General features: G+C 42.9%; 1 protein-coding gene across 1 annotated transcript; it reads right to left on the bottom strand.

Annotated features, from left to right (window-relative positions):
* Positions 1–670: 670 nt before the first annotated feature.
* Positions 671–7,224, bottom strand: LOC311256183 (potassium channel subfamily K member 13; the record flags this gene model as incomplete). Its single annotated transcript, XM_084351032.1, has 3 exons — positions 671–685; positions 951–1,561; positions 6,888–7,224. 3 exons carry the CDS (start codon positions 7,222–7,224, stop codon positions 671–673), a joined length of 963 nt encoding a protein of 320 aa, XP_084207158.1.
* Positions 7,225–11,303: the final 4,079 nt, after the last annotated feature.

Raw genomic sequence — 11,303 nt, 5'->3', positions numbered from 1 at the left:
ACGTCATATAATCGATAATGATGAATGCAGTGATCTCATTAATGGGTTGGTGTTAATAATAATAATAATACACTTTATTTGTATAGCACTTTTCAAAAGCAGTTACAAAGTGCTTTACAGGACAAGATAAAATAATACACACAAGCCACAAAAACATAAATAAAAACACAGCATAGGATCTGATAAAACAGTGTATAAAGAAAGAAAAAAAACAAAACATGGAGTATAGGACCTGATAAAACAGTGTGTGGTAAAATAAGTGTGTTGACAATATAATGATCCAAGCAGGATTGACAAGCATTAAATAAACTTATAAATCTCTTTCTAATTGTTTTGCACGCACCGCCCCCCCTGGCATCACCGCTCAGACATCGCACATACACCCAGCCTCATTATTTCATCACCCTATCAGAGTCATCAAACACAACACCAGTGTCTGCACACCATGACGAGACGATAACAAATGATCTGTTTAAAGTCTGACTGCAACAGACGAGATTAGACTATTACATATCGTCTGTTGCAATATCATTAACTTGTCTGAATTTTGTTGTCTGATTTTTGCACGAACACTGTATTACTTACACGACCACTTAGGAAACAGACAGATTGTTTCTTTGACCTGTGTTGTTATTGCCTGCCTGCTTCAGGATGTTAGTCATTTTTATGATCACGAGATTGTCCACTGGGCACAAACACAGAGCAGAAACACAGAGCACACTATATGACGTCTTGCAGCTCTGCCATCTAAAATAAACAACATTTTGACCCATTTTGAGGAGATAACTACAGATTACTATCGTATTTTACTTCTGCCAAGAGGGCAGTTGCCTAGCATTGATAACATTCTTTTTGGATGAGTAATATTCCTGTTTCTGTTTTGCAAGGGATAGCCCTCGGTCTGTGTTTATTTTACAGACTGTTTCCACTTGAGCTTCATAATAACATACAGGTGGCTCAGAGTCAGAGAAACAGAGTTTGAACAGTGGTCTGAGTCGTAACCCATAGTGGCAGATGCTGCTACACATCCAGTCCAGTGTCCTCAACATCCAGTTCAGTCCCTGTTTGATGATCACAGAGATGGCGTTAAAGAGGGAGTAAGTGCAGCACACACCCAAGAGCATCAGGAGACAGTTTGCAACCTGGTAGGCCCAGGTGTCCTCATGGTGCTCTCTCTGGCCACTGACAAAGTCCCCGAAACCCACTGTGCTGAATGCCACAAAGCAGAAGTAGAGCGACTCCAGGAAAGTCCAGCCTTCCATGGCTGAATAGAGGGAGGCAGCCCCACATGCCACCAGCAGGACCGCAACAAAAAGGATGAGTGTGACTTGGTACACAGATGGTTTCCATTCTTCCTTTGTGTCACCTTCGCTGGCTCTTCCCTCCAGTTCACCAAATCCAGTTCTCCTTCCGTGGCACCGGAATATCAGGAGGCTCATTAACGTTATGATTCTCTCCAAGAAGAGATTGAAGAAGAGAATGGTAGCCGAGCAGCCCAGCAACCCATAGAAGACAAGCAAGACCTTCCCGGTCACAGTGGATGGGGCCGTCACTCCAAATCCTGCGAGAAACATGAGGTTAAAGATCACATCCGTGATTACACACACTATCGTAACATCAGTCATTGCACAGAGGATTTTAGAGTTAACTTGTTTAACGCCTAGGCCACATGGGTCTGTGTACATATGCAAGTTAACCACAAGTCCATTGATTCCTATAGACCATCCGCACATGGCAGCCATTTTCCTCTGCAGTGGGAGGCTCAAATGCTGGGATAATGTTATGCTGCTGTTTTTCAGGTTGCAAGTCGTATAAACGTAGGGAATCTGACAAAAAAATATATAATTTCACCACTTCCTGATTGATCAGCAACTGAAAAAACGATGGATATAAAAAAAAAAATCTGGAGGGACATCGGGCCATATTTCAAGGTAAAGCAACATAATTGATAAGCCATTCGCTAAAGTTAGCAAACAACCACTTCCTAGCTTTCGTTTCCATTTGACTACATCCTGTGCGAAGGGGACGCCAGGCATTTGTTTGTGGTAGGCTTCGTATTTACTTAAAAACATAATTATACCATGTAACCGAAGAGCACATAGAAAACGTCGCTAAATAGGAAATGCATGTGTTCTCATAGAACCCGGAATCCATCATTTTTTCAGTTGCTGATCAATCAGGAAGTGGTAAAATTATACTTATTTGTCAGATTCCCTACGTTTATACGACTTGCGACCTGAAAAACAGCAGCATAACATTATCCCAGCATTTGAGCTTCCCACTGCAGAGGAAAATGGCTGCCATGTGCGTATGGTCTATATGAATCAATGGACTTGTGGCTAACTCGCATGCATTTGTGGGATGGCAGAGATTTGGCACATTTTTCATGGGTGCAACCCACATACTCAGCTCTGCTACTCATCCCATAAATGCATGTTCCTTACAAATGTGGCACCATTTAAAAGAGAAATAAACAGGCTTTCCAACGGTATAAGATTTAAAGCCAAGAAGTATTGTTACAACAAAGAAATAATCTACCAAAAACAAATTTCCTTACTTTTTGTACTACGTTTATATTATTCTGTATTTTCTGGTCAATAATAAATGGTGAAGATGAAGAACAGTCAAACTTGGAACAGATGTGGAGTCACAGGAAAGCAAAGTGGAAATGAGATTGTGAGGCCACGTGTTTTCTCAAATGTTTGAGTCACAGTATTGGGAAATTCCTTCTACCAAGTAGCGGAGATTGTGGTTTCCCTCCTTCCCTTGGTTTATTTTGGATGAAGTAATGACCGGATCGGATTAAAATATGCACGGTCCCAACAGATGGACATCTGTTAATGTTGATCACCTCATCCTTGCTCTACGGCATGCAATCCGTTATTCACAGTTAACTGACCACTTTTTCAGTTCTCACACTTACGTTCACTCATAAATAAAAGACTCATGCGCATTTCCTATGTCAAGTGTTCCTTTTCCTTACATGTGTTGTACCACCCATCCTCTTTTATCTTCCTGCACACCCACTTGATCCTTTTTCACATGTACAAAGTTCAGGGGAAGTAAGTTGAAATATATCCCGGATGAGATACATGACCTTAATGACGTTCATGAGGTCAGTTCTGTGTCATTCATGTTGACAGCTCATGTTACTGTCTGTGGCGGAAACCTGAATTTTAATTTAGTTGACATTTAGTGCTTTTGGAAGGAATTTCTATTGAACAGATTTCCGCGAAATTGATACAACCATACATGTGTTTCTCAGGATAAACTGGAATGGCATCAAAGATCCCAGAACTTTTCACATGGCTCCAGAGAGTCAAAAATAGTTGGGTTAGGGTTAGGGATGGCAAAGATCAGTCATCTTTGTGTTAAAGCCCATTTTTCACGTTAAAGTGAGTTTACAGGCCTTGGGGAGAATTGCTGCATGTGTGAAAAAGTAGAACAAAGCCTTTTCTGGCTCCAGAGGAACCTGGAGCTGCTCTTCCCATTCATTCAGTGTTGTTTTAATTAAAATGTTTGTTTGTTTTTGTCTTGGCTGAAAATATGTTAAATTCATGTTAATGTGTATTTTCAGAATCAATAAACATTTTTGAGAAACATATAAACTTTCGAAATATTATCAAACAATAATTTGCAATCTGCATCAACTTTGAGGACCCCCTAGGCATCATGGACCTCTTGTTGAAGACCCAGAGATTAAACATTCAACACACAAATTTCATGAGAAATATCTCATCACCTACTCAAAAGACTGGCACAAACTCTCTTGTCCGTGCAGTGGATGAATCCTTCATCCTCTTCTTTTAATTTAGTTGACATTTTGTGCTTTCGGAAGGAATTGGAGGAGTTTACAGGCCTTGGGGAGAACTACTGCATAAGTTTCACTACTTAATCCCAAAAAGACAACATACATGTTATTCACAAGACTGTCACTTTCCTTGCTTATAAACAGTAATATATCTACATTGAATGGGAATTAAAAGGGTTTCCAACTACAAATATCTAAGCATCTGGATAGATGATAAGCTGTCTTTTAAAATTCATATCTTCAAACTAACTAAAACACTAAAGAGTAAATTATCACTCTTTTATTGTAACAGAGCTTGTTTTACTTTAAATTGTAGAAAACAACTTGTTCAGGCCACTTTTTTACCTGCTCTAGATCACGGGGATGTGATTTACATGCATGCTGCTCTCTCAACATTGAAGCCCCTTGATGCGGTGCATCATTCTGCACTCTGTTTTATTACAGGTGATGGGTTTAGAGCTCATCACTGTGTTCTTTATGACAGAGTTGGATGGCCATCTTTATCTGTAAGGAGGGAACAGCACTGCAGGGTTTTTGTTTACAAGGCCTTGCTGCATGTTTTACCTGTTTATCTTACCCGTCGAATCTCATTCAGAACTTGTAACTTGCACACTCGTTCACAAGAGACCTTGATTTTAAACACTACCAATGTAAGGACCGAATTGGGGAAGACTGCTTTTCAGGTCTACGCCCCTCAGAAGTGGAATGACTTACAGCGTGTTCTTGAACTAGATCGTCTTATTTCTCTAGATAGTTTTATAAGCCTATTGTTCAACGTTCTGCAGTCTGAATGTAACTGTGAATTATGACCATATTGTGTTTTTCTTTCATGTGTTTTGTAATCAGGGCGTCATTGGAAAAGAGAGCTTGCTCTCAATTGACCTTCCCTGAATAAATAACAGATTAAATCAATCAATCAATGTGTAAAAAAGTAGAACAAAGGCTTTTGTGGCTCCGGAGGCACCTGGAGCTGATCTTCCCATTCATTAAGATACAGGCCTTGTCTTGTTAGCCCAAAATAAGTGCCAAAGTAAGTATGGCAAAGATGGCTGCCATGTGGCAGGAACTGCCTATCAGAACTTTGATATCACCTAATGCTATAGACGACTTGTAATGGATGTCTATCATGTTTTAGTATAAGTGCTGGTTGACATGACACATTGTAAACTGTCATATAGGCCAAAAAAGTCTGCAGACTTGTTGCAGTTGAAGAAAGCCTTTCTGAAAGAGTCGCTACTCCGAAGCTGGGAACCAGAAACTGGACGCAATCCAGCTGGATTTCATTGACTTGTGGTGAGACTCTCCTAACTTTGCTTTCCCACACCAGCACCCGATTTGGTTTGAATTAAAGCCTCATACAGCCTGCTGCAGAGACAGTCTTGTTTTATTTACCAAAGTCTTCAAGAGTTTTAATCAAGTGCTACAGTAGTAAATAACTAATAAAATAAAATGTTAGGTAATTTGTGATGATAATTCACACTCATTACACATACTGTACCTTCTTTTATAGTATTGGTAGATGCTAAAATAATATACTTTTTGCTACATTAAAGTCAACACAGCAAGTGGAAATCTGGATGTGTCATCTTCTTTTGTTGCTGCATGTCCCATGAGTAAAGACAATATGTTTTGAATGGAAGGAAGGAAAGGCAGCTCTTTAATGACTTCACAAATGTTGGAGCCATCATTAGTCATATGAAATGTCAAATGTTTGATGTTAGGAAACGATAAAGTTCATCAGGAAGTCTCTCTTGATGATATAAATCCCAGGTGTGTAGTTACATCATGAAATGATAACAGTCAGTAAATACGGAAGTTGCTGTAAAAAGGAAATTGATCTAGGCTCAGTGCTGTGTGTCCCAGAGTTTCCACAGTGACAGAGTTTCTAAAGACAGTGGGTATGATAGGGAGGCTGTAAATTGATTCTGAGTCATGAAGCTTATCTTGAGACTTGTTTACCCTCTATAGGCTCTCGTGTAATATTGAATTTGATGGACTGTTGTATAGTTGAAAACACTCTCTTGAACTTTCTCAAATCAATATGGCTTCATATGTCCTTTCTAATTGGGATCATATGATTAGTTAAATTGTCTATCTATCTGTGTGTGTGTGTGTGTGTGTGTGTGTGTGTGTGTGTGTGTCTGTGTGTGTGTGTGTGTGTGTGTGTATTGATGGACATGCTGAATTGTTTATAGCCTAACGTTAGCTTTTTACTTCTGGAAATTACATTCGAGTTTCTAAAATCATAAAAGCGGTGTTTATTTGTTCATTTTCACAAAACGTATCACACATTTGTGTTTGCCACGGATCTTACTTTCTGGAATAATCGGAAATTCACTTTAAAAATCCCACAGGCTTTTTTGTCAAGGGAACCAGGTCGATGCTAACATTCAGGTTAGCTTATAAAAATATGTCATCCCTGCAGCACTCTACAGGAAATTATTATAATTATAATTAAGAAAATGAATCTGCTAAGCTGCATATGAACGAGGTGTGATTTAAAGCTGCTACCAGGAGCTTTAATTTTTTGTTGATTCTGGCGGCACCTGTGGAGAAAAGCGGTATGGAAGCGAGTGAAAGAAACAGCAATGTATTTCAAAAACTATTTTTCTTTTTAAAGCACGGCTGTTTGCAGGATGCATGGTAATGAGGTAACATATCTGTGGCTATGTGAAGATAAATGATGATGGTGAAACAAAACATTATTTCAGTCCTGTTGCTGCCAGACTACAGAGCAACTTCTTTCCTCAGGCTGTGAGAACCTCAAATCATTCTCAGCACTTCACATTAAAAAGCAATGACAGGCAATAAGAAAAACTATAAAGAAGTAGCCAGTCTTCTTGCTGATGGTCTTGTTTGCTTATGTAGGTAATATAGAGGTATCAGTATTAAATTAAAACTGTTTCACTACCAGTTAAAAACTCCTTGCAGTACATTTAAAGAACACAACCCTTAAATAACCATGGTTCTGTGCAGGACAGACAGATTTTACAGCTGTTACTTTGTGATTTGTAGATAAATCAGCATATGCTACAGTTTCCATAGTATTCCCAGTATACTACACTTCTTGACTCACCAATGGTGGAGACTACAGTTCCCACAAAGTAGAAAGCACCTGGTATGTCCCAGAGGGCTCTGCCTGGTTCTGTCCGGATGCCTGCCGTCCTAGCCTCCTCATAGTGGAGCAACAGAGTTTTCAGGTCTTCACAACTAATGTTATGCTCCTGACTGAAGTCCCTCAGCCTCTTTTCCCAAAGCTGGTGGGCCTGTAGCTCTGCCGGTCTCTCCAAGGAAGAAAATATGGCAGCACCAGCCAGCATGTAAAAAGCAATGAGCACAAAGAGCAGGTAGAAACGAGCAGTATCCCGGCTGGGGATGAGCGATGGGCAGCAGCAGGAGAAATCTGTCTTCATTGTCACCTGTAAAGGTGGCAAATGGATTTTTCTTGTGTGCTGTAATACAAAATTTGATACCATCACTATATAGGTGCAACAGGAAAGACCATTGTTAGTCCAGTTCGCTCTTCTCCCTGTCTGTATATATCTAGTTTGTCTATGCAATTCAATGAAATCCACACTACTTACAAAACAACAGTTTCTCCATCTGAAAGTGTGCAGGTAACTGTGGCCTTTGGGTCCACAGGTGGCTTTAACAGTGGCTTTAATGATCTGTGTATGGTTACCGCTTATCACCAACTCAATAATCCATCTTTACTCGTCTTTTATGAGCCACAAACTTACACAAACATATGCACTCCTGCTCTCCGCTCTTTTTTTCTGTCAGTAAAAGCAGACCAAGATAAAACAGACTACTTGTGCACCTACTGCCTGTTTGTTTCAGAGATACTGATCCTAATCCAGCAGATAAGACTGGTTCTACAGAGGCTCCTGGAAAATAGACTATATGTTAAGGCAGAGAAATGTGAATTTCACAAGTCATCTGTGCAGTTCTTTGGCTTTGTGGTGGAGAAGGGGCAGGTCAGGACCGACCCTGCCAAGGTTCAACTGGCCCACTCCTACAAACAGAAAGCAGCTACAGAGGTTTCTGAGGTTCCCCACTAACCAAGCTATCCTCTGTAAAGACTCCCTTTTAATCGTCCCCTGCAGGAGATGCCAGGGGCGGACTGGGGGGGGGGGGAAGTGGCCCGGGAGTCATTGACAGACCGGCCCACTTCGTGCGCGGTGTGGGGAGCCAGCCAGCCAGCCAGCCGGCGACACAAGTTTCATGTACCTTAATGAAAAAAACTGCATTTGATGTTGTTTTGGACCATAATCATATAGTAATCATTAACCTGAACCCTAAAGTAGCCTACAGTAAAATAATTACAGCAGTATAGTGATTTTACAGCATGTAGTGATTTCAATGCAAACAGGTCATTGATACAATAAAATTTGGCCGACCAATTTGCCAGGCTGTTAGAACTGAATGACACTGACTGTCTATACCATGAGTAAACCACTAGAGGGCAACATAATTACAACAATAAGACCATTTCAATAAAAATTTTATTTAAAAATCATATTTTCATTGTGATCAAGATAATGACATACACACTAAGTATAGCCAAGACAACCTGAACCAAAATAAATTATAAAGTTAATTAAGATGTGGTAATAAATTATATATTGTAGCCTCAAATTATGACTTAATGACCGGTATCTTTTGTGCACATCAGCACATTATTTATTTTCCTCCCCATGACCACTGTTGGGCTCCATACATGTTTATTTATCATAAGTCATATCATTATCGCAATATTAAACAAGGTTATCGCACATTTCAGTTTTTACTCATTTCGTGCAGGCCTATTACACACTCTGGAATATTATTACTGAATGAAGTGGTGTCTGTCTGATGATGATCCCGTGTAGGATGGGCCATGAACAGAGACATAAATAAACTATTCATTCATTTATACTCATTTAGTATTTGACAGTAACAGGTTGATTTCAACCAGACGATAACATTATCTACAGACGGGTTGACAAATACAGGAAACATCTGGTCAGTGAATGGTGCATTTGGACAGTGAATTTTGGACTCTGTAGGCTAGCTACTAGGCTAGGCACTTCGCGGCATTAACTAACGTTAGCCAAATGAGCATTTTCACCTAAAGCATCATCAAGTTCCAAACATAACTTAGCCTACCATTATTATATCACTGGTTCTTTGACTGGGCTCTGGAGGCCGCTTTGTTTCGTGCTCTGCCGTGTCAGAGTCAGAATCATCGTCCTTGTTGGACTCTGGTTCATGTTGGAAATATCCAGCTGTCGAAGCTCACCGCTGCTAACGCTGCTAGTGCTGGGTATGGCAACATCATCAGATTCTTGTCTGGTGGTGATAGCTAAACCCGAACAACCACCAAATAGGTCCGTAATTTTCTTACTTGTTGCTGCAACTTCCTCGAGGGATTTCTTTTTTTATCCCTAAGCTTTTCAGCACCACCTTTACGTTTTTGGACTCGTTTTTTATACTCCATCTGCCCAGACAGCGCTGGCTCTCAATCCACCAAAGCTGTCTTGTGCCGTTAGCGCAGTGTGATTGACAAGTGACAGCTGCAACAGCCTGAGGAAATGGGTGGGACTTACCCACATGGACGAAATGTGATTGGCTATCAGCATAGGCAGTGATACGTGAACACAGGTATAGCCTATCACAACAATAGCCGCCCGACCCAGCCCCCCAGCGGACCACAAAGCTGTTGGCCGTTGCGATAGACTTTTTTCCCCCTTTCTTTTTCTTCTTCTCATGGCCCGGCCCACCGGGGAAATCCCCGGTGTCCCTGTACGCCAGTCTGCCCTTGGCAGACGCTGCTTTTGGCAGACTGAAGTGCCTGTTTTACTCTGCTCCTGTCCTTTCTCACCCAGATCCTGCTGTTGACAGCAGTTTGTGGTGGAGGTCGACGCCTCGGACACTGGGGTGGGAGCTGTTCTCTCTCAGCATTCCACCTCTGACCAGAAGCTACATCCCTGTGCCATTTTCTCCCACCGACTCACGGCGGCGGAGAGAAATTATGATGTTGGGAACCGTGAGCTTCTGGCGGTCGTGCTGGCTCTCCAGGAGTGGAGGCATTGGCTGAAGGGTTCCACCTTTCCTTTTATAGTCTGGACTGACCATAAAAACCCCTCCTACCTCTGTTCTGCCCGCAGGTTGAACTCTCGCCAGGCCCAGTCGGCTTTGTTCCTGGGCCGTTTCAACTTCCTAAGCCTTCCCGGCTCCAGGAACACCAAGCCGGGGGAGCCATGTGGGGAGACCATCTTGCCTTCATTGTGTGTGGTTGGAGCTGCCATGTGGGAGATCGAAAGGTTGGTCCAGGAGGCCTGAGAGGACCATCCGGACCCTGAAGGCTGTCCACCCGACCGGCTGTTTGTGCCTCCGCCTGCCAGGTCTCCGGTACTCCAGTGGGGACACGCCTCCAAGGTAGCTTGCCAACCTGGTTTCCACCGCACCCTAGCCCTCTTGCAGCAGCATTTGTGGTGGCCCACTATGTCTTCTGACGCCAGGGAGTACGTCTCCGCCTGCTCCGCCTGCTCCATCTGCACGCGCAGCAAGGCCTCTCACCGCCCTCCTGCTGGCTTCCTTTGCCCCCTTCCCGTTCCTCACTGGCCATGGTCTCATATCGCTGTGGACTTCGTCACAGGCCTGCCTCCATCAGAAGGTAACACCACCATTCTGACTATTGCTGACCGATTCTCCAAGGCTGTGCACTTCATTCCCCTGTCCAAGCTTTCCTCAGCCCTGGAGACCGCCACTCTGCTCGTCCAACATGTGTTCCGGCTGCATGGCATCCCTCCGGACATTGTTTCGGACCGAGGTCCCGAGTTTTCGTCACAGGTTTGGCGAGCCTTTTGCCGGGCTGTGGAGGTGTCAGCCAGCATCTCCTCAGGATCTCACCCCCAAACTAATGGCCACATGGAGCAGGCCAACCAGGACTTGGAGACAGCTCTTTGTTGCGTCACTGCTCGCCACCAGGCCTCCTGGTCCACCCACCTTCCCTGGGTTTAGTACGCCCACAACTCCCTGCTTTGCTCCACCACAAGTATGTCTACCTTCATGGCTCTAATGGTTTCCAGACCCTGTGAGGGTTCTGTGTCTTGTGTGTTTCTGCCCTGTCTCTGTTTTCCCCGCCTCTTTGTTCTTACCCCTCTGCAGGGCTTGGCCGACGGGGCTGACGAGGTACACCTGCAGCCATTCACTCATCACTACCTCCATAAAGCCTCTGGTCTTCACCCTACTCCCCTGCCAGATAATTCTGTCTTGTCGGTAGAGCTGACCATGTTCGCTTAGAGAGTTTTTTGTATGCTGCCTTGTGTTTTGCCAGTAAGTGTTGACTTGTTTTTTCCCTTGTGTGTTTTTTCAGTTCCATGTACCTCGCTGCCTTGTCTCCTGAGTTCCTGTTTTTTGCCCTGTGCCTGAGCATTTTCTTGCCGCTGGAGTTTCCTCGCCTGCCTTGCCGGACCCTTGTTGTTTTTACTTGTGGAGCTTTTCGTTT

The sequence above is a fragment of the Pagrus pagrus genome, assembly GCF_965226575.1.
Source record: "Pagrus pagrus genome assembly, chromosome: 4".
Classification (NCBI taxonomy): domain Eukaryota; kingdom Metazoa; phylum Chordata; class Actinopteri; order Spariformes; family Sparidae; genus Pagrus; species Pagrus pagrus.
This window is presented reverse-complemented; position numbering and strand designations above follow the sequence as displayed.